The following is a 24857-nucleotide window of genomic DNA, read 5'->3' on the forward strand; positions in this document are numbered from 1 at the left end:
TTTCAGAACTCCAAATTGTAGTCTGTAACCCTGCCTATTTTAATTACTGTAGCCTAACAATGTGTTTTAATACTCATTAATGATGTTTCTGAGGATATTTTACTTGAAAATTCACCATAATATAACTTTTAAGGTAAACTGAACACTTACTAAATAATTGTTAATTACCTTGGTCTGAAGTGGGAAAGAGTTATGCTGGAAAACAGCAAAAACTGTATTGTTTGAAAGTCAGAGGCATAAGACTGGCTATTTTGATGCTAAGAATTGCAGATTTATTTTCCTTTTAGAATATTCCTTAGATCAGTCTAATACATACATACATACATATATACGTACTCCAGCTAGTTCTTTTGAGCAGTGCATTGTAAGCAATTGCTTCTTTGTTGTCTCACCCTAACTGTGTGATGTGAATAAAGACATAGCTTATACCAAAAGCTAGGGTGTGCTACCATGATTCAGAGTCAAATGAAGAAAATATGAGAAAGAACATGTCCATTTATATTAATTTAAAACAATTAAAATGATTTAATTCTCCTGCATAAAGTGATATGTTCACAAATAAAATATCACTTCTGATGAAAGAGGATTTGTTAACTAAAGAATTTACAAATTAAATGATACGGATTTCACTATATCCTAGCCACTCTAATTCATTTTTACATAAACCCTAGCAAAGTGAAATGATTTAAAACAGCTTTGCACAATTTTGTACTTATTTATGTGAAGATCATATTAATAAGTCATTGGATTTTTCAGGAACTGTCACCTTGAAATAAATTACTTTAAAATAAAAACAGATATAAAAGAGGAAAGATTTTGTTATAGAAACTATCCAGGTGTTATTTGTAACTTTCTTTTAACTTAAACCAGAATTAATTTCTTCCCCACGCTTTCTTACTGAGCTGGAAGAAATGAAGAAACTGATGACTTTCTTAACCCTAGTCAAAATGGCTTTATGTCATTGTGTGAATTAAGTAGGTTTACATTTACTTTTACATACAAACAGTAAATCCTTGTTTAATAGTGGTTCTCAACTGAGTGTAATTTTGCCCCCCCCCCCCAGGGGACTTACAGCATTGTCTGAAAGACATTTTTTATTGTCACAAGGCCAGAGAAGTGCTACTGGCATTTAGTGGGTAGGAGCCAAGGATGCTGCTAAACATCCTGCAATACTCAGGACAAGTAATTCTTTGTTTTATTTCACTGAACTGTGGGTAGTGGCAGGAATGTCAGACATTTATTTAGCTGCCTACTGTGTGTCAAAAAAAAAGGTGGGTTGTAGAGGGCCTGGTATACCATATGATAAGTGTGGTAGGCAGAATAATCCCTTTCATCTTCAGGCATATCCATGTCGTAGTTAGTCCCTGGAGCCTGTGAATATGTTGTATCATCTATGACTATGTTTTGTTACACAGCAAAGTGGAATTAAGGTTGCTAATCAGCTGATCATAAGGGAGATTATCCAGGTGGGCCAAATGTAATCACAAGAGTCCTTAAAAGTGAAGAGGGGGCTTCCCTGGTGGCGCAGTGGTTGAGAATCTGCCTTCCAATGCAGGGGATGCGGGTTCGAGCCCTGGTCTGGGAAGATCCCACATGCCACGGAGCAGCTAGGCCCGTGAGCCACAATTACTGAGCCTGCGCGTCTGGAGCCTGTGCTCCGCAACAAGAGAGGCCGCGATAGTGAGAGGCCCGCGCACCGCGATGAAGAGTGGCCCCCGCTTGCCGCAACTAGAGAAAGCCCTCGCACAGAAACGAAGACCCAACACAGCCAAAAATCAATAAATAAAAAATTTAAAAAAAAAAAAAGTGAAGAGGGAGGCAGAAGGGAGAGGGTCAGAATGATGCAGTGTCAGAAAGACTCGACCTGCTATTGCTTTGAAGATGGAGGAAGAAAGCTTCTAGATCTGGAAGAGCCAAGAAAACAGATTCTCCCCTGGAGCCTTCAGAAAGGGAGGCAGCCCTGCTGACACACCTTGATTTTGGCCCAGTAAGACTGTTCTGGCCTTCTAATCTACAGAACCAGAAGGTAATAAATTTGTGGTTGTTACAGCAGCCATAGAAAGCTAGGAATTTGGATTTTATTTGGTAGGAATAGGGAGCCGTTAAAAAGTTGTCATCAAAGGAGTGACCTGGTCAGATTTGTGTTGTAGAAGATTGTTGTACAACCATATTCTACCATGAATTTGCTTATTCATCTGCTATGACTGCATAAATGACAGTGGACCATGAAACTTCAGATACCATTTGAATTTTGTGAATTAGGGTATAAACCCTAAATTCCAGAAATACTATGTCCACATTTTCATTGTTACATTCACATTTCATGGGTAGAAGGCCTTGCTTATTAATAACTGTTTCTTCTCTTTCCTTTGAACTAAAGTTATCTGTATAGATCTTTGTCTCATAACTCCTTAGCATACTTTACATACGAATTTTATAGATGTTCATTTTTTTCTTTAAGAAAATGGCCGTTATGTAATGTGACTGATTGTCAAACTATAGGCTCTCTTCTTTGTTTCCTTTGTTCATTTCCACAAACTCCAGAACTATTAACAATGCAGCCTCTCCATTAACCCTTACCTTTCATCATCCCTGACAGGTTGCCACCTGTGGGGCCCACTGCACCAAAAATCCACACAGATTTTCTTTTAACTGAACAGCTATAAGTGCATGTTATAAACGGTTTTGTCTTTTATAAACAAAATTGTGTTCTACTCAAAAAAACTGTAATACATCCTGTCAAGAGTTTCTCTAAATAAAAGGGGATCTTTTCACTTTGTCATTTTTTTGTTGTTGTTGTAAAACTCAATTATTTGGGGAAAAAATCACTTATTGGCTATTTTGCAGAATACCTATATGTTCTAACTAAGTTGGTTATCAAGCCAGTGTTTCTCATGTAAATCCTATTCTCATTTATTTTCATTGTAGACCAGATGTATTGGGTTGGCCAAGAAGTTTGGGAAAATCCGAACGAACTTTTTGGCCAACCCAGTATATGTATTTAAAAAGAAATTTACCATCTGATGGCTTTTTTTTTTTTTTTAAATGCAGGCAGACTTGTTTTATTGCACTTCATAGATACTGTGTGTTTTTTTTTTTTAATTAATTTATTTTATTTTTATTTATTTATGGCTGTGTTGGGTCTTTGTTTCTGTGCGAGGGCTTTCTCTAGTTGTGGCAAGCAGGGGCCACTCTTCATCGCGATGCGAGGGCCTCTCACTATCGCGGCCTCTTTTGTTGCGGAGCACAGGCTCCAGACGCGCAGGCTCAGTAATTGTGGCTCACGGGACCAGTTGCTCCGTGGCATGTGGGATCTTCCCAGACCAGGGCTCGAACCCGTGTCCCCTGCACTGGCAGGCAGATTCTCAACCACTGCGCCACCAGGGAAGCCCTATCTGATGGCTTTTTAAAAAATTTCTCAATAAATGAAAAAATAGAGCAGAAAACTTTTGGCGAGAAAAGGTTTGAGATTGTGCTTAACCATACAGTTGGGGAGAGGCTTGCAATGTTATGCTTGCTAAGAGAACTTGACAGTGTTTTCCTACTCCATTCATTTCCTACGCCATTCATTTAACTACAGATTAACTGCTTCCACCCAGTGAATACCGATGCCATTGGATGTACCACATAACCAGCTAGCTTTCTTCTGACCTGGATACCTGAGAGCAATATCTTCTCTTTGTTGTCTGCCAGCACCCTCTTCACCTCCCCCATCTTCTCTCTTTACCTCCTCCCTTCATCACACATACACACAGTGCTGCCTCATTCCAAAGGACATTTGATGCAGCAGCTTTTTACTATTTAATATAAAAATTTATCACACCACTAATTTTCCTGTTACCTTAACTCCATCCCACCCCCCAAACATGTTTTACATACAGGGTGTGGATGTAGAATGGTACAAGATGGATTCTCAGTAACTTTTCATTGAATTAGATGCTAGTGGTAGCACATTTCTTAAACGTGTAAGTCAGCAGTTAACATGAGCTGGAGATTTGGGTGAACTTTTTTCAGGAAAGATCTGGCCTTTGGTAACTAGGTGTTGATGAATTGCTTCTAAAACTCTGCTTGTTCCATTTCACTATGAATTTATTCCTTGAATAAAGAACAAGCGTAATTCTCAGAGACTGGTACAAGATCATTTATGGTCTTAAATCCGATGGGTATTGTAGATATTCTGATAGTGATTACTCTGTTTTTATGTAAACAAATGTTGATAGGCTTGGTTCTCCAAGACTTAAATAAACTCCAACATTAAAAGGTAATAGTGGGACAGACATTTTGAAATGCTTGAATTGTGTTGTTTTCTAAAGACTTGTCATAGTGTTACATCTTTGTTAATCACAGTGTTGCTGTTTTTTGAGTTTTCCACTTGACTTCCACAGATAATTCAGTTCTGGAGGCACTGCTGTGTAGTTATTCCTTTGTTTAGTGCCAAGCATGCCTACTACAATAAACACACAATGTAATTTAAATCATGTATGAGATCATTTCAGGTACTCCAGCAAATGTAGGTTAAACAGCCATAGAACAGTTTTTCCCTTCACAGAAATAGTGAATTAATGCAGGTCTTAAAATACTGCAAATTCTCTAACAATTTTGGTATATCAGCAGATGGTCAGAATGGAAAGTTTTCATTCCCGTCATATTCTGTCATTTTTATAAATTATTGATGGTTTACAATTTGATAAATGATAATCCCAGTTTTTGAAATAGATTGAGGGCGCTGACTGGCTCCTTATTAAACGTTCTTGGCTTTAAAAGTTCTCTTTTGGAATTTCCTGTTTATAGCACTTACACTTCGATCCTTCACCTGATAGCTTGACCTTGTAGAGCATTTTATCAGGAAAGTAGAGATTCTCGTAATATTTGCTCAGTGATCTCACTCCCTGGAACCATAGGGGCAGTTGGAGCAATAAGCAGAGAGAAGGGAGCTGGTGTTGCCTGTAGATGGCTCACTCTGATGTTCTCAGTCTCTCTAATAAGGTTACACACAGAAATAAATGATATTCAGAAAACTGAGCATATCCAAAGATAGCATTTGGATGGCAAATAGAAAATCTCATCTGAGTTTTCTTCACTGTTTCTGTTTATAAATCTTTTCCATTCTCTGTATCACCTGGAAACTACATATAATTGGATCAATGTATTATGGCACATATTTGGTTTTATAGTATATTATGTCACAGATTGGACAAACATGAGTATTAATAATATCTTTGAGTAGGAAGTAGAATCAGAGGCATTGCTAAGTGGTAACATATTTAGATATCTAGCAGGCCGTTGTTATCTAATTTAATAACATTGATGTTATTAAATTCAGTATTCTATTACACTTTGTTATATAGTCATTTTACTCTGATGTTAAGATGACTGGAAGGAGGGCATCTTCCTCTTATTTATTAATTTAGTTATATATTAGAATTGATTTATTTTTAGTGTAAAGAGATAACTCTGTTGCTGGAAATTGAATGGAGATAGTCCTTAATTTGGTTAAATTGGTTTAGAGTAGAAATGCTTTCATAAAACATGAAAACAGTCATTTGAAAAGGCAGCATATTTTTACAGGGTTCCAAAAATACACCTATGATCATAACATTTTTATTGGTGCAAAATTTATCTTTCTACACATTTCCATTTTGCGATATCATGTCATCCCCATGGCCTTTTGAGTAAACTGATGTTAAGGATAGCCTATAGTAGTCTTGTGATCCTGTATGTTAAGTTGAACCTAAGAGGATCTCCTAGTGTTTGTGTAGTGACAAATCTGAATAATATAATCAGTAAAGTTAATTTAGTAGCTGTAAAATAAATATTCTACCCTATAAATAGAACATACATTTTTTTAAATGTTCATAAAACATTTAAAAAAGAGCATATTCAAGGCTTACAAAAATACCTCCAATTTTTTAGAGTAGAAATAGTACAGGTCATATTCTCAGACTGCAATGAAGTGAAACCCGAAATTAAGCGATTGTTGAGAAAAATATTGGTCATATGATGTTTTTAAAATGATATTTTAAAGAGGAAACTTGCAAGTGAGATTATTACGCATAAAAACATGTGGGTACAACTAAATTATACATAGCCTTAAGTAATTTTATTATCAAACAAGAAAGAATGAAAATAAATCAACCCAAAACTCATTTCAAGTTGTTAGTAAAAAGTAAAAAGTCAACCTTAGGAAACCTAGAACCCAATATGGGGATTCTTCCAGATGCTAAGTATGTGTGTTCCAGTTACACAATCTGGAACTGGGAAATAGCCACAAGATGGGTAACCTACTGGTCCCACTGTGAGATGGACCTGAGCTTAAAAAAAAGCTCCATTGCCCACCTGACCTCCATGAGCTGCTACTCTCGTGAGCCACAATCAAGGGGTGGGGGAGTGAATATAAATATCAATATTAGAGATAAGGACACATATAACTTCAGGAGTTATACGTGCAGCTCTTGGCTAATCAATGGAAAATCTTGTCAGAATGGACAACTTTTAAATAAAATGTAAATTACCAAAAAAAAAAAAAAAAAAGCACAGAAAACAAAAAACTTAGAACCAGGTAGAAATAGATGTATAACAGCCATGGAAGAAATGTTTTAAATTGCCTCCCCGCTCCTCAAAAAAAAGGACAATAAAACACCCTCCCCCAGTACTCAGTAACATTTATATGCTTATTTTACAAGTGGTTTTATTGGAATGTACTATCAATTAAAATAAGCAGTTTAATGCGTTTAATTTTTCTAATGACATCCTTTTGGCAGCAGCTTTCCTTCTCTCCCTCTCCCATTTTTTTCTCCTTCTTTCTCCCTTTTTTCCTTCATTCTTTTCTTTCTTCCTTCCTTTTGTAGTATGAAAATTTAAGGAACAGGTAATGCTGTGCTAGTTGAACTATTCTAAAACCTAGAAAGCTGTGGGAATTGTCAGGAAAAGAATGAAACAGAAAAAAGAAAAACAGTAAATTTTTAGATTTATAAAAATAGGTGCAAAAATATAAATTGCCCTTAGCAAATTGAATCTAGCATTAAATTCACCATTTATCCCTGGCAAAGCTTCTATTGAAATAGGAATAGAATAATAATATGCTTTTAACACGTTAAAAGAATAACTTTTTAAAACTAAACACAAGCATACCACTGGATAGTGAATTCTAGAGTCAAAAGCCAAACGTCAAAAGGCATTAAACTTTGGGATGGTGGAGGAATCAGACAATGAGAAAAAAAAGAAAGACAGTGACATTGCCTAGTATGCACACAGTAAAGCAAAAGGAATTGAAAACTGCCTCATTGAAACGAAGAGAGAAAGGGAGCCCTGACGAGTTTCTAGAAACAGATGGTGGTAAATGGGAATTAAGTTTCATATGTTTTATTTAGTCTATTACCTGTATTCTTTTATTTTACTGAATGTAAAAATACAGAGTTTTTTTTAGGTTCACTTGAGATCTTAGTCCTCAAAGCTGGTTTTTCCAAATTTTTCTGTAACACTTAGATGTGCATCAGAATTACCTGGAGAGCTTTTAAAAATCCTGATGCCTGAAGCCAGTTAAATCAGAATTTGTAGAAGTAAGACTTGGACGTCAGCATTTTTAAAAGTTTCACAAACGATTCCCAGTGTGCTGCCAAGGGTGAGAACCACTGTTCTTTAAGGATTTTTGGTTAAATTGCTGAAGGCTCCCTTGCCTCCTTAGGATTCCTTACTGTGAGTTTTAAATGAAATACTATAGGTGAAGGACCTAGCCTGTGCCTAGCACATGCCTTGCTTGTGTTTGGAGTTTAGTAAATATAAATATAATATTTTGATTTCTGTTTCATTGCTCTCATGAAGAACATTCTATACTGAGACAAATGTGAAGAAATAAGCAGATGTTCTGTTCCTCAGAGCTGGACTTGAAATCAATACTTTGGCGCATTGTTTAAATTTTGCATTTCTCTTAAGCTTACTTTACAAAGATTTGATGCACCCTACAATGAAAGGTATAACTAGAAAAAAATTGAAAAAAAATTGAAACTAGAGTAAAAATACCCAAGTAGTAATGGTCTAGGACTGGTGGAGAGAATAATAATTGTATCAGAAAACCTAGGTTACAAGCTAATTACTAAGTTGAAATTTAAGTTTTTGTCACTGAGATAGGCATGTGCTGTCATTTTTATCTCATTAAGTCTGGGTCCCAGTCTTTCTAGACGTAGCAGTGTAAATAGTTCCTTTACTTACAAGCTCATCAGATAGAAATTGTAGTTCAGGGAACAGCCACAACAGTGATTAAAATAAAAATACATTTTAAAATAGAATAAAGTAAAAGTCTCAGGTGGCTCCCTTGGAATTTGTGTTTCACACTTGGTGTAATTAGTGACTAAATTTGCATTGCCAAGCCCTATTAATGAGGTGGGTTCTGGTTGGCATCTGCAGGCCTCAAGCTCTTTGTTAAGCCACCAAATTAAAAGAGTTTATATCCTAAGAGATTCTAGAAATTTAGACGTTTTAGATATATTTTAGAAATTGAGTTACCTATGGTGAAACAATCAGAGGTCAAAACAGAAGATAATTTTAAACAAAAGATATTTTCATCAAACTACGGAATTTTTGAAGACCACATGGTTACACATTGTTATAAGCAAATTTTTCTTTAAGATTTTTGGCCTGTTGCATAGCAAATGTGTTTATACATAATCTACCAGGCTTCATAGAAAGTATATTATTTTTTAAAAGATCTTCTGTATTTTTCTAAGGTAAGAAACTTTCTCTTTAGCAAAACATCATATGAAAAAATGTTACAGTAAATAATTTCTGAAAATTATCATAGGTTGTATGGAGACTTGAAAAGTGAGCAGTTACACAGTATGCCACATAACCTAAGACAAATAAAAGATTCAACTTTACCGAATATCTGCTGGGTGAAATTGAAGATTAATGCAGTGAAATATATTTTAGTTTTAAGGAATAAAAATCTCAAAGAACAAGAAATGTACATCTTGGTAAGTAGCACCACAGGAGCTAAAAATCTTGTACCAGCTTTAAAGATTAAACACCTGTGGGTCAATTGTTGTAGGTCAGAAGGCTATATAGTTACCAACAGAAGGACCTCATATACAGTTCAACCATTCTGAACTGTACAGAACCATACGGAACTGTTCTTCAAGTCATAATTTCAAGTAATAATTTCAGAACCAGGGAATACCGGACTTGCTTATTAAAATCCAATGTATGTACTTTTGAAGTAAGTCAGGTTATTTAGCACTTCATTTATTAGGTATAACCCTGGAGTCAGGAATTCTAGCTAGTTATATTCTGCTAATAACTGAAACCTGTTATAAGGTTCCTAATGTTATCATAACCATTTTAAAGGAAATATTTCTTAAATAATCATGTGCTTTCTTGAAGGGCAAGAATGGGAGTTAGGCATATGGAAGCAACAGAAAGAGAACAAACCAAGAACTTGGCAGTCTGTATTCTAGTGGCATCTATTGATGCCGTTAACATGAGAAAAATCAACTTTGGATGTCATTCAAAGCTTAGGGTTGTCAGTTTTTCTCATTTTGAAAGTGAGCTTGCAAGTCTTGCTGCTTAGACATTCTGTATATATAATGAACATTTGTGTCAGCTAATTGAAGTGTCTAGGGCAGCTTGTCCCCCAACCAAATGGCCAAGAGCTATGTACTTTTTTAGTCTGAATCCTTTTTTTAAAATAACTTTTTAAAGTTTTGTTTGACATAGTTTCCCTTGTTTGTTTTTGCTTTTGTTGCATGTGTGTTTTGGTTATGATATCATATCCATGAAATCATTGCCAAGGCCACTGTCATGAATCTTTTCCCCTATGTTTTCTTCTAGAGTTTTACAGTTTGAGGTCTTATGTTTAAGTCTTTAATTAATTTTGAGTAGATTTTTATGTGTGGTGTAAGATGAGGGTTTCATTCTTTTGCATATGGATATCCAGTTTTCCAACACAGTTTGTTGACGAGGGTATCCTTTTCCCACTGTGCATTCTTGGCACCATTATTGAAGATCTATAGGTAACTCTATATGTGTGGATTTATTTCTGATCTCTCTATTCATTTCCATTGCTCTGTATGTTCAACATAGTACTGGAAATCCTAGCCACAACAGTTAGGCAAGGAAAAGAAATTAAAGGCATACAAATTGAAATGGTAGAAGTAAAATTGTCCGCTCTTGCAGATGACATGATCTTATATATAGAAAACCCTGACGACACCATTAAAAAAACTGCTGGAACTAATAAATGAATCCAGCAAAGTTGCAGGATAAAACATTAACGTACAAAAATCAGGTGTGTTTTCTATATGCAAATAATTAGCTGAAAAGGAAATTAAGAAAGCCCATTTACAATAGCATCAAAAAGAGTAAAATATTTAAGCATAAACTTAACTAAGGAAATGAAAGACTTGTAGACTGAAAACTTATGAAACATTCATGAAAGAAATTAAAGACACAAACAAATAGATATCCATGTTCATGGATTGGAAGGCTTAATATTGTTAAGATGTCCATACTACCCAAAGCAATTTACCAATTCAGTGCAATTCCTATCAAAATCCCAATGGCATTTCTTACAGAAATGAAAAACACAATTCTAAAATTCATATGGAACCATAAAAGACCTTGAATAGCCAGCCAAAACAGTTTTGAAAAAGAACAAAGCTGGCGGCATCACACTTCCCAACTTCAAAATATATTACAAAGCCACAGTAATTAAAACAGTATGGTACTGGCATAAAGATAGATAACCTTGTTATGTTGGAATAGTTTTAGGTTTACAGAAAAGTAGCAAAGGTCGTACAGAGGGTTCTCATGCACCCTTCACCCAGTTTTCCCTAATATCAACATCTTACATTAGTACTGTACATTTATCAAAGTTAAGAAACCAACTTTGGTATATTAGTATTAACTAAACTCCAGACTTTATTTAAATTTCACCAGTTTTCCACTAATGCTCTTAGTTGCAGGATTCAATCCAAAATACCACACATTGCATCTAGTCTGGATCTGTTTTTTAATAGTTTTCTGTTTCTTCCCATTATCCCCAATATGTTCATATTGTCAATTGAGCCTCAGTATTGCTGCCTTTGTTTTCCTTGTAGCAGGTATTTATCGCCTCAGATTTGTGCATCTAAGCAAATCTGCACCTAAACAAAGGTAATCACATCTGTTAGAAATGTGTGGGAAAGAAGAATAAATAATTTGATTTTGTAAGATTCTTCTATGAATACTTTGTTTAAATTTGGGCATATAGGTGTCAAACTATTTTGGTCATTCATCTTCAGAAGTTAATTCCTTGCCTCCTAGTGTATTCTTGGTGATTGAGGCTGCCAGATTAATGATCTCTCTGGTTTATAAACTGTTGCTGTCCATGTCCTCCAGTGATAACATCTTGCGAAACTGTGGCTTCAAAACCAGAATATTGACGTTAATGAGCCAAGATATAGAACATTTCTATCAGCACAAGAGCTCTCAGTTGCCCTTTTATAATTAAATCCACTTCCCTCTTGCCCATGCCCTGTCCTTTTGGTTGGTATTGTGAGTGATTTCTGTTGAAACCTGGGCATTTTTGGTATTGTGTTATGAGACTCTGCATCTTATTTAAACCTGTTTTAGCTGGCTTCTTCTGATACTGCTCTGGCAGAAGAAGTGAATGTACCACTTTTGTTACTGCCAGGTAGGGGAAGAGGCCATGTTCCCCACTAAGCTTCCACTGATACCTCCCTGGGTGAGGAAGGGGAGAGTTCAAGATCCCCAAGGACCTCTACAGACATGGGAGGTGGGTTGAATCCTTCTAATAGCTCAGTGGGACTGGGGCCACAGTTTATTCTGTGGTGTTTGGCTGAAGTAGAGCAATTATTGTCTAAAAGTTTTTTGTCTTGCTTTGTGGTCCCTTTCCTGGTCCTTTGGCTAGAGAGTAGGCTATTTGTTTTAGCTTTTTTTTGTCTGTGCTCATTGGTGTTTCCAGGTTGCTGGCTTCTTCAGCCCCAAATCTGGAATTTATGAGGCAAGAAGAAAGGGCACTCAACACCATGTTGTTCCTTGGGTGCTGTGCTGCCTTCTTCTCTCCATCTTTTAGAGTCTTCTTAATGTTTGTTTATATATAATGTCCAACATCTTCCTGGTTATAATTTACTTATTATGTTAGAAAACTAATTATTTTCTCAAGCACATACCACCTAGTAAACATGCTAGGCATTCTGTATTTTTTCACATTAAATCAGATAATTAAGTTCATTATGTTAGGTGGTACATTATTTGCATAAAAGTAATAGTTTTGAAAATGTTGTTAGTGACTTCAGGGTCTCCTAATTCTAGTGACTATAGGCATTATTGCATTCAAATTTTTAGTGCATGTGCAATGATAATTCTTCTCTAGGGAATCATTTGGTCAATCTGTTTTATATATTTCTTCAAAAGAAGGTATTAATAACCGTGATTAAGGAATGTCTGCCAGAAGTCAAAACAGACATTTATTTGTGAACGTGTAGTTTTTTTCACTAAAAGTATTGTGGTTTGGGGTTTTTTTTTAAGATCTTGTAAGGTATGTAATTGGAGATTCTGTATGTTTTTTAAAATTCCTTCTTCGCTCCACAACTCTTCCTACAAAACAGAGAAATACTTTTAATCTTCTAATGACTGATCAATACACTTTAAAAAAAATATACCAATGTCGTGTTATGCCATAGCTGGTGGGATTTAGTATGGGGATACTTTTCCTTTTTATTAGTCTGTTGGAAATTAAAGAGTGGAGATGTGATAAGTTAACTGTTTACAGTTTCTTAGAGCAAATTGAAACAGCATTTAAACCACACTCTTAAGCTTTGTTTCAGTAGTGGGAGTGACTTGTTGAACATCAGCTTCAAGCTCAGCTTCTTTTCACTCATATTGTAGCAGGTGGTTTTAGTGACTTATATTTCAACAAAGTTCACATCCTCTTTAGTAAGAGGTCTATTGCTTACTAATTAAAATGATATTGAACATTATTGCATGTTGCTTAAGGGAGCAGATATTTTTAAATGTTCATCTTCAATTTCTATGCATTTTGTAGAATGATATCTTAAGACTTGTGAATTTAGGGCTTTGTCTCTGCAGTTTTTCTTGCTGTTCTTTCTCCTATCCATCTTCCAGGAGAATGAGTATTGAAATTACCCTTGCCTTGGATTTATCCTGTAACTCTGGAATGTTCACATAAGGGGTTTAATTTCACATTCATGCCTCCTATGTCTCTACCTCTCAGTTACATTTTCTATTTGTGGTCATTATTTTAAAATCTAGGGGATATATGTATATGTATAGCTGATTCACTTTGTTATAAAGCAGAAACTAACACACCATTGTAAAGCAATTATACTCCAATAAAGATGTTAAAAAATAAAATAACTAAAATAAAATCTACTTACATTGTTCAAACTGCAGATCTGACTCAGCTACTTCATCTGCGTAGAATAGAATTGAGTCTCAGTAAAGGAAAGAGAAGAATTTCTCACACAGAAACTCATGCACTTTACTTAAAGCCTTACACATTTTCAGCATTGTTGATAATGAGAACAATATATAGCTGAAAGCAAAGTTGTGTTATTTTTCAATTCTTAGATTTTAAGGAATTTAAATACTGATAATACCAGTGGTAACAGTGTCACAAGCTGAAAACTCTTATACCTTTTAAGTTGGTACAAACCGTAGGAAAAACAACCTGATAATATATATCAGGAGTCATAAAATTGTCTATGCACTTTAATCTAGTAATCCTTCTGAAATAGTGGTAGATATCCTCAAGAAATAATTTGAAATGTAGAGGAAAGGCTGTATAGATTGTAACATGGAACAGTGTTTGTGAAAGATTATTCAGCAAAATTATAGCTAAAATTATATTTAATCTAGACCATGATTACTTTAACATGCCTATAACAAAAAAATTATGACATAAGTTGATTTAGAATTCTTAAACTGTGTTAGAGTAGAATTTTTTGTGTGATAGTATAAGTGCAAAGAGCAGAACTAATTGTATATATATGTATGTGTATGTATGCGCATGCCACAGGCACAGAAAAGGCCAGAATGTTCTCTGTTGTGATTGTTATCTTTAGGAAGTGGATGGATGGGTTATTTTTATTTAATTATATTTCTTTTGTTTTTCAAATATCCCAGTGGGAGAGGAGGAGCACGTGTTTGGGTTGTTAAAATCTATTTTTATTTATTATTTTTCTTTCTCTTTTTTAACCAGAAGAATATACATGTATATAAGTAGCATAGCAATCCAGGATAGGGCAGTGTTTCCTCTGTCAGTCCTGAGGGCCTCACTAAGCTGCCACAATAAAGTACCTGATCTTCCTATGAGGAACCCTGGACAATTGTGTTTAAGTGCTCTTTGGCATGTTATGTTCCTTTTAGGATACTTTCCACCAGGTTTTGATTCTTTACACGGATGAACTGTTGAGAAAGTCGGCTAATCAGATGACTATGCTTAGAGGCCCTAGGGAAGTGAGGTTAGACTAATTGAGTGAAATTTTCTTTGACAAACTTTTCCACAATGAGGCTCCCTTTAGAATCCCTTGCAAGAAAGGAGGCAGAAGCAATTTTGTTGCTGTGAAAGAGATTACAAAGAATTGAGTCACTCCCATGTAAGAGGGACTTGTTTTGCCTCTGTGACACAGTGTGGCTCCTCTCTGTCCTGCAGCTGGCCCTGAAGGACCCCGTGCATACCGTGTCACTGCAGCAGTTCATCTACGAGAAGCTCAAGGCCCAGCAGGAGCTGCTGGGAGAGCAAGGCTTCCAGTCCCTCATGGAAACGGTGGACACCGAGATCGTCACCCAGCTACAGGAGTTTTTGCAGGGCTTCTGAGAGCACGTGACATGTGGCTGAGATGACCAGCCTGCCATCTGTGTGTGAGAGCCTGCTGAGACGATGGAGAAATCCCTTGTGTATTGAAAGAAAGATGGGAAGACCACACGTTTTTTTACTACAAAATTCAGCAAATAAATGTAAATCCTGCATATCTAAAATCACAAAACTATTCCTCAAAAGAATTTAATTTTATATTTATGAGGGCCCTGTGTTTACTAAAGATAGATTTGACAACAATAGCTGCTTAGTTTCCTGTTAAGAGAAGAAACTGTTACCTTTTAATCATGTGCTCTTAACACTTGAGAAGAAGAAGGCTAATGCCTGAGATGTTTTTCTGCAACCAAAATTAGTTAAATTTGGCTGCCTTATCCCTTTTTTAAGTTAATGAGACTACAAGTTTGAAAAATGGCAAAACTGTTCAGATGATGAAATTACAAAAATTTGTGTACCAGGCAAAAGAATATGAATAGTGACAAATATACATTACTGAGATTATCTTGCAAGGGAGTTGCTTTCATCTGACATAGAAAACATGTTTTATCAGACAAATGCTTTTATTTTCATTCTAGTAATTTGATATGGGAATTAGTAATGGGATTTTTTTCTTGTGTTATTTTCAGTAATTACATTTAGTCTTTAAATGCACATTGTAAGGCCCGCAGATGTGAACCTGTGGTACTGCAGGGCCAGGTGGGAGACCTCTGGTCGTGATTTGATCCTAGTTCCTTTGTTATCCCTGGAGGCCAGGAGCCCTGTGAACACTGACAGGAACCAGCAGCCACAGATCCCCTGTGCTGCGAAATGGCTGTGACAGGCTGTTCAGCACTTACCCATCTCAGGTTCCTCAGTGCAGGGGTACATCAGGGCCTCGAAGATATGGGTACACGTGGAGGACTCAGCAGCGATCCCCAGGGTACCGACACTGATGTGACAAGTCTTCCTTCCTTATTCCTCTAACATGCAGTACCAAAAACGGGGAAAAAGGAGAAAATAAAGCCTTACTTTGTTTTACTTGCCATTGACTGTAAGGAACGTTTAAAACATTTTAAAGAAAATACTCAAAAGCAAGGTTGGAAAATGTCTGATCTTTCTATAGAAAGTTGGGTACAGTATGTAACTGCAGGAAACCCACTGCCCTTTGTAAGTTGTGGAACCCAAAGCGTATGGAAATATTTGATGTTTTAAGCAAAAGAAAGAAAATATGGTCCAAATTAAATTTTCCAAAGATACCTCACCTTTGCTTGCCTGATTATTTTTCCTGCCTCACAAAAAATGAGTTCATAAAAATTGCCCAGTGAATTTTAAAGGGAAGTTTTCTTTCATGCCCTGGTGTTAACTCTGTCCTAGCAGGTGGCAGTGCTTCAAGTAGCAAATCCTAGTTACCCTTTCAGTCTCTCTTTTCATTTAAAGACCAGAAGCTTCTTTAATATGATATTTCTTTTTTTTTTTAATTTTTATTTTGTATTGGAGTAGAGTTGATTAACAATGTTGTGTTGGCTTCAGGTGTATAGCAAAGTGATTCAGTTATACATATACATGTATCTATTCTTTTTCATATTCTTTTCCCATTTAGGTTATTATAGAGTATTGAGCAGAGTTCCCTGTGCTATACAGTAGGTCCTTGTTGGTTATCTGTTTCAAATATAGCAGTGTGTACATGTCAATCCCAAACTCCCAGTCTGTCCCTTCCCCTCCACGCTTACCCCCTGGTAACCATAAGTTGGTTCTATAACTCTGTGAATCTGTTTCTGTTTTGTAAATGAGTTCATTTGTATCATTTTTTTTAAGATTCCGCATATAAGTAATACCATATTATATTTGTCTTTATCTGACTTACTTCACTGGAGACTATCACCTGATAGTCTCCACGTCCATCCATGTTGCTGCAAATGGCATTATTTCATTCTTTTTAATGGCTGAGTAATATTCCATTGTATCTATGTACCACATCTTCTTTATCCATTCATCTGTTGATGGACATTTAGGTTGCTTCCATGTAAATAGTGCTGCAATGAACATTGGGATGCATGTATCCTTTCAAACCATGTTTTTCTCAGGATATTTGCCCAGTGGTCGGATTGCTGGATCATATGACAGCTCTATTTTTAGTTTGTTAAGGCACCTCCATACTGTTCTCCATAGTGGCTGTATCAATTTACATTCCCACCAACAGTGCAGGAGGGTTCCCTTTTCTCCACATCCTCTCCAGTATTTATTGTTTGTAGAGTTTTTGATCATGGTCATTCTGACTGGTGTGAGGTGATACCTCATTGTAGTTTTGAGTTGCATTTCTCTAATAATTAGCAAGGTTGAGCATCTTTTCATGTGCCTCTTGGCCATCTGTATGTCTTCTTTGGAGAAATGTCTGTTTAGGTCTTCTGCCCATTTTTTGATTGGGTTTTTTTTATTGAATGATTTTTTATTGTGGTAAAAGACACATAATATAAAACATACTATTTTAACTGTACAGTTCAGTGGCACTAAGTACATCCACATTGTTGTGCAACTGTCACCATCATCCATCTCCCGAATTTTTCACCTTCCTAAACTGAAACTCTCTCCCCATTAAAAATGAACTCCCCATTCTCCCTCCCCACCCTGCCCACCCCACCCCCGGCCCCTGGCATCTACCAGTGTACGTTCTGACTCTGTGAATTTGACTATTCTAGGTACCTCATATAAGTGGAATCAAACAGTATTTGTCTGCACCTAATATATATTGGAATGCATTTTTAAGGTTAACTTAATATATGTCCTGCAAACAGATTACACCTTTTTTTTCCCCTTTGTTATACAGTAGGCTCTCACCCAGCTATCTACTTCATACATAGTAGTGTACATACATCAATACCAATCTCCCAATCCATCCCACTGCCCCGCCCCCCTTGGTGTCCATACATTTGTTCTCTACGTCTGCGTCTCTATTTCTGCTTTGCAGATAGGTTCATCTGTACCATTTTCCTAAATTCCATATATATATGTTAATGTATGATATTTGTTTTTCTCTTTCTGACTTACTTCACTCTGTATGACAGGTTCTAGGCCCATCCACGTCTTTGCAAATGGCACAGTTTTGTTCCTTTTTATGGGTGAGTAATATTCCACTGTATATATGTACCACATCTTTATCCATTCCTCTATTGATGGACATTTAGGTTGCTTCCATGTCCTGGCTATTGTAAATAGTGCTGCAGTGAACATTGGGGTACATGACTCTTTTTGAATTATGGTTTTCTCAGGGTATATGCCCAGGAGTGGGATTGCTGGTTCATATGGTAGTTCTATTTTTAGTTTTTTAAGACACCTCCATACTGTTCTCCATAGTGGCTGTATCAATTTACATCCCCACCAACAGTGTAAGAGGGTTCCGCTTTCTCCACACCCTTTCCAGCATTCACTGTGTGTAGATTATTTGATGATGACCATTCTGACCAGTGTGAGGTAGTACCTCATAGTTTTGATTTGCATTTCTTTAATAATTAGTGAAGTTGAGCATCTTTTCATGTGCCTCTTGGCCACCTGTATGTCTTCTTTGGAGAAGAGTCTATTTAGGTCTTGTGCCCACTTTTTGATTGGGTTGTTTGTCTTTTTGATACTGACCTGCATGAGCTGTTTGTATATTTTGGAGATTACTCCCTTGTCAGTTTCTTCATTTGCAAATATTTTCTCCCATTCTGAGGATTGTCTTTTCGTCTTGTTTATGGTTTCCTTTGCTGTGCAAAAGCTTTTAAGTTTAATTAGGTCTCATTTGTTTATTTTTGTTTTTATTTTCATTACTCTAGGAGGTGGGTCAGAAAGGATCTTGCTGTGATTTATGTCAAAGAGTGTTCTGCCTATGTTTTCCTCTAAGAGTTTTATAGTGTATAGCCTTACATTTAGGTCTTTAGTCCATTTTGAGTTTATTTTTGTGTATGGTGTTAAAGATTGTTCTAATTTTAATTTTTGCATGTAGCTTTTCAGTTTTCCCAGCACCATTTATTGAAGAGAGTGTCTTTTCTCCATTGTATAGTCTTGCCTCCTTTGTTGTAGATTAATTGACCATAGGTGCATGGGTTTATTTCTGGGCTTTCTATCCTGTTCCATTGATATATATTTCTATTTTTGTATCAGTACCATATTGTTTTGATGACTGTAGCTTTGTAGTATAGTCTGAAGTCAGGGAGCCTGATTCTTCCAGCTCTGTTTTTCTTTCTCAAGATTGCTTTGGCCATTTGGGGTCTTTTGTATCTCCATACAAATTTTAAGATTGTTTTGTTCTAGTTGTGTGAAAAATGCCATTGGTAATTTGATAGGAATTTCATTGAAGCTGTAGATTGCCTTGGGTAGTATAGTCATTTTGACAATATTGATTCTTCCAATCCAAGAACATGGTATATCTTTCCATCAGTTTTTGTCATTTTTTATTTCTTTCACCAGGGTCTTAACGTTTTCAGAGTACAGATCTTTTGCCTCCTTAGGTAAGTTTATTCCTAGGTATTTTATTCTTTTTGATGTGATGGTAAATGGGATTGTTTCTTTAATTTCTCTTTCTGATCTTTTTTTGTTACTGTATAGAAATGCAACAGATTTCTGTGTGTTAATTTTGTGTCCTGCAACTTTACTGAATTCATTGATGAGCTCTAGTAGTTTTCTGGTAGCATCTTTAGGATTTTTCTATATATAGTATCATGTCATCTGCAAACAGTGACAGTTTTACTACTTCTTTTCCAATTTGGATTTCCTTTATTTCTTTTTCTTCTCTGATTGCCATGGCTAGGACTTCCAAAACTATGTTGAATAATAGTGGTGAGAGTGGACATCCTTCTCCTGTTTCTGATCTTAGAGGAAATGCTTTCAGTTTTTTACCATAAATGGGTGCTGAATTTTGTCAAAAGCTTTTTCTGCATCTATTGAGATGATCATATGGTTTTTATTCTTCAATTTGTTGATGTGGTATATTGCACTGATTGATTTGCAGATATTGAAAAATCCTTGCATCCCTGGGATAAATCCCACTTGATCATAGTGTATGATCCTTTTAATGTATTGTTGGATTCATATTGCTAGTATTTTGTTGAGGATTTTTGCATCTATATTCATCAATGATACTGGCTTGTAATTTTCTTTTTTTATGGTGTCTTTGTCTGGTTTTGTTATCAGCATGATGGTGGCCTCATAGAATGAGTTTGGGGGTGTTCCTTCTGCTGCAATTTTCTGGAACAGTTTCTGAAGGATAGGTGTTAACTCTTCTCTAAATATTTGATAGAGGGCGCCTGTGAAGCCATCTGGTCCTCGCCTTTTGTTTGTTGGGAGTTTTTTATTCACAGTTTCAATTTCAGTACTTGTGATTGGTCTGTTCATATTTTCTATTTCTTCCTGGTTCAGTCTTGGGATATTGCAGCTTTCTAAGAATTTGTCCATTTCTTCTAGGTTGTCCGTTTTATTGGCATATAGTTGCTTGTAGTAGTCTCTTATTCTGTGGTGTCCGTTGTGACTTCACCTTTTTCGTTTCTAATTTTATTGATTTGAGCCATCTCCCTCTTGATGAGTCTGGCTAAAGGTTTGTCAATTTTGTTTATCTTTTCAAAGAACCAGCTTTTAGTTTTGTTGATCTTTTCTATTGTTTTTTTCGTCTCCATTTCATTTATTTCTGCTCTGATATTTATTTCTTTCCTTCTACTAACTTTGGGTTTTGTTTATTCTTCTTTCTCTAGTTGCTTTAGGTGTAAGCTTAGGATGTTTACTTGAGATTTTTCTTGTTTCCTGAGGTAAGATTGTATTGCTGTAAACTTCCCTCTTAGAACTGCTTTTGCTGGGTCCCATAGGTTTTGGATCATCATGCTTTTGTTTTCATTTGTCTCTAGGTGTTTTTTTGATTTCATCAGTGATCCATTGGTTATTTAGTAGCATATTGTTTAGCCTCCATGTGTTGGCGTTTTTTTACAGTTTTTTTTCTTGTAGTTGATTTTTAATCTCACAGTGTTGTGGTCAGAAAAGATGCTTAATATGATTTCAGTTTTCTTAAATTTACTGAGGTTTGCTTTGTGGCCCAGCATGTGATCAGTCCTGGAGAATGTTTCATGTGCACTTGAGAAGAATGTGTATTCTGCTGATTTTGGATGGAATGCTCTGTAAGTATCAAGTCCATCTGGTCTACTATGTCATTTAAGGCCTGTGTGTCCTTATTGATTTTCTGTCTGGATGATCTGTGCATTGATGTAAGTAGGGTCTTAAAGTCCCCCACTATTATTGTGTTACTGTTGATTTCTCCTGTTATGACTGTTAACATTTGCCTTATATATTGAGGTGCTCCTGTGTTGGGTGCAATTGTTATAATTGTTATATCTTCCTCTTGGATTGATCCCTTGATCATTATGTAGTGTTCTTGTTGGTCTCTTGTAACAGTCTTTATTTTAAAGTCCATTTTATTTCATATGAGTATTGCTACTCCAGCTATCTTTGATTTCCATTTGCATGGAATACCTTTTTTCCATCCTCTCACTTTCAGTCTGTATGTGTCCCTTGGTCTGAAGTGGGTCTCTTGTAGACAGCATATATATGGGTCTTGTTTTTGTATCTATTTAGCCAGTCTGTGTCTTTTGGTTGGAGCATTTAATCTGTTTACATTTAAGGTAATTATCGATATGGATGTCCTTATTGCCATTTTGTTAATTGTTTTGTTTTTGTAGGTGTTTTTTCTTCCCTTCCTGTTTTGTTCTCTTGTGATTTGATGACTAACTTTAGTGTTGTGTTTGGATGCTTTTTTCTTTTTTGTGTGTGTATCTATTGCAGGTTTTTGGTTTGCAGATAATATGAGGTTTCAATAATAGCAGTCTGTATATAAACAAGATTGGTTTAAGTTGCTGGTTTTTTAATTTCAAATGAGTTTCCAGTATCCTACATTTTTACTCTCCTCTTCTCATAATTGCTGGTTTTGATTTTATATATGTGTGCAGATGATTTCTTACCTTTACTATATGTTTGCCTTTACTGGTGAGCTTTTCCATTCGTAATTATCTTGTTTCTAGTTGTGGCCATTTCCACCTAGAGGACTTCCTTTAGCATTTTTTGCAAAGCTGGTCTGATGGTGCTGAATTCTCTTAGCTTTTGCTTGTCTTTAAAGCTTTTGATTTCTTGGTCGAATCTGAATGAGAGCCTTGCTGGGTAAACTATTCTTGGCTGTAGTTTCTTCCCTTTCATCACTTTAAATATATTGTGCCACTTGCTTCTGGCCTGCAGAGTTTCTGCTGAAAAATCAGCTGATAACCTCATGCGGTTCTCTTGTATGTTATTTGTTGCTCTTCCCTTGTTGCTTTTAATATTTTTTCTTTGTCTTTAATTTTTGTCAATTTGATTACTATGTGGCTTGGCACATTCCTCCTTGCATTCATCCTGTCTGGGACTCTGCACTTCCTGGACTTGGATGACTGTTTCCTTTCCCATGTTAGGAAAGTTTTCAGCTATTATCTCTTAAAATATTTTCTCGGGCCCTTTCTCTCTCTTTCCCTTCTGGAACCCCTATAATGCGAATGTTTGTGCGTTTCATGTTGTCCCAGAGGTCTCTTAAACTGTCCTCATTTTTTGCATTCTTTTTTCTTTATTCTGTTCCATAGCAGTGATATCCACCATTCTGTCTTCCAGGTCACTTATCCATTTTTCTGCCTCAGTTATTTTGCTATTGATTTCTTCTAGTGTATTTTTCATTTCAGTTATTGTATTGTTCATCTCTGTTTGTTTGTTCTTTAGTTCTTCTAGGTCTTTGTTAAACATTTCTTGTATCTTCTCGATCTGTGCCTCCATTCTTTTCCCAAGATCTTGGACCATCTTTACTATCATTACTCTGAATTCTTTTTCAGGTAGATTTCCTATCTCCACTTCACTTAGTTCTTCTGGGTTTTTGTCTTGTTCCTTCATATGGACCATATTTCTCTGCCGTCTCATTTTTTCTAACTTTCTGTGATTGTGGTTTCCATTTTGCAGGCTGCAGGGTTGTAGTTTTTCTGTCTTCTGCTGTCTGCCCCCTGGTGGATGAGGCTAAGAGGCTTGTGCAGGTTTGCTGGTGGGAAGGACTGGTACCCACCCACTGATGGGTGGAGCTGGGTTTTATCCCACTGGTGGGCATGGCAGTGTCTGTGGGTGTGTTTATTATGGGGCAGCTGTTTTTTCAGGAAGACTTTGAACAGCCTCTCTGCTGATGGGTGGGGCTGTGTTCCCGCCCTGTTGGTTGTTTGGCCTGAGGCGTCCCAGCACTGGTGCCTACAGGCTGTTGGGTGGGGCCAGGTCTTGTCGGGAAGAAGGCAGCATCCTTGAGGGCCCACACCAATGAGCAGTTGCCAGAGCCGCCATCGCGAGTGTCCCTGTCCCCACAGTGAGCCACAGCCGCCCCCCTCCCCGACCTTCGCAGGGGACCCTCCAACACTAACAGGTAAGTCTGACCCAGTCACTTATGAGGTCACCGCTTTTTTCCCTGGGCTCTGGTGCACCCCAGACCCTGTGTGCACCCTCCAAGAGAGGAGTTTCTGTTTCCCCCAGTCCTGTGGAAATCCTGCAGTCAAACCACTGGCCTTCATAGCCAGACTCTCTGGGGTCTCCTCCCTCTATTGCCACACCCCCAGGCTTGGGAGCCCCACATGGGGCTCAGAACTTTCACTCCTGTGGGAGAACTTCTGTGGTATAATTAGTTTCCAATTTGTGGGTTCCCCTCCTGGCGTGTATGGGATTTGATTTTATTGCAGTTCTGCCACTCCTACTGCCTTGTTGTGGCTTCTTCTTTGTCTTTAGACATAGGGTATCTTTTTTGGTAGGTTCCAGCATTTTTTCGTTGGTGGTTGTTCAGCAGTTAGTTGTACTTTTGGTGCTTCTGTAAGAAGGCATGAGCTTATGTCCTTCTATTCCGCCATCTTGCCTCCTTCCCCTAATGTTATTTCTTTATCATTACTACTCAGTCCTCAAGACTGGCCTAAGAAGAATAATTTCTTTTTGTTAACTTCATTATTTTCATTTGAGGCACTATTTCCATTAGTGTTTTCAGAAATGTACATACATGCTCCCATTTTTCAGTTATGGTAAAATACTCAGCTTTCCAATTCCTGACAGATTTCATTATAGTATTATAGCAAATGTTACTCAGATAGCCACCTTGCAAAAAAAGTAAAAAAGATCTCAGGGGAATAGTTTGGTTCATTTTTTAAAGCTCAGAATTTAAAATAGGCTTTGTAAATAGCTCAGAGAAAAAGAGAAATTATTGAATTTTTAAGTGCTCAATTAAGACATAAAATGTAATTATTGATTTATAGAATTCTGTTCATTAATTCAGCCTTATGGCACATGTATTCAGTTTTGGACAAACAACTCAGCCAGGCCTCTGGTTGAACTGTGCTTCCTAATACAAGGTTATGATCATTTCCATTCCCTACACATGCTCCTTTTCTATTTATTTTATACTCCAGAGACTTCTCCTAACCCTCTGACAAAGGCCCATGCGATGAACAGTTAACATTTTAAAGTTGTTATTATATGTGGTCCCTCCTTCCTCTCTCCTACCAGTCATGTTAGAGAAGCCACATCATTAGCTTTTCAAATATTCATGTTTTTAGTTTCCCTTGAAAAATCTTCACCTTAGATCTTTATTTTACCTATTCCTTTATTCAACTAATGTTTGTCGAGTTCCTGTTTTATGCCATAGTTATATGCTAAATTCTGGGGTTAGAACAGGGTACTTACCTTGTGAAGTTTTACAATTCAGTGGGAACACACTTGCCAATATGATATACGAAAACAGTGGTTCTAATGGAATTGTGCGTTCAGGAGCAGCAGTCGTGCAGGGGAAGGAGATCTTTCACAAAAGAGGATGATGTTGGCACTGTATAATTTGATATCCCTTTAAAAATTGATCTCAAATGGCATAGTTTGGTAAGGTTATTTAAAAGTAACCAGACTCACAGCTATTTGAAATTACTCTGACATATAAAATCATCAGTGACATTTTGAAAATGTTAGAATTCTGTACCTTTCAACCAGTTCCTAATTCCATGAATTAAAA

The 24857-nt window shown here is 36.6% G+C and overlaps 1 protein-coding gene across 10 annotated transcripts in view; it reads left to right on the forward strand.

The window, feature by feature from the left end:
- Positions 1-24857, forward strand: part of IPO11 (importin 11) — a 487981-nt gene that overhangs the window by 194479 nt on the left and 268645 nt on the right. For 2 of the 10 annotated variants that reach the window (XM_059916447.1, XM_059916448.1), the window contains one exon: positions 14669-16065. The exons of 5 other annotated variants lie outside the window; for them this stretch is intronic. In XM_059916447.1, coding sequence (XP_059772430.1) covers positions 14669-14833 — 165 coding nt within the window. In that variant the 3' untranslated portion in view covers positions 14834-16065. Of the gene's footprint in view, positions 1-1555; positions 2089-8797; positions 8962-14668; positions 16066-24857 lie in introns of those variants that run through there. 3 more of the 10 variants (XM_059916455.1, XM_059916454.1, XM_059916449.1) reach the window with 3 other exon arrangements.

This window comes from Balaenoptera ricei, chromosome 3 (genome assembly GCF_028023285.1).
Source record: "Balaenoptera ricei isolate mBalRic1 chromosome 3, mBalRic1.hap2, whole genome shotgun sequence".
Taxonomy (NCBI): domain Eukaryota; kingdom Metazoa; phylum Chordata; class Mammalia; order Artiodactyla; family Balaenopteridae; genus Balaenoptera; species Balaenoptera ricei.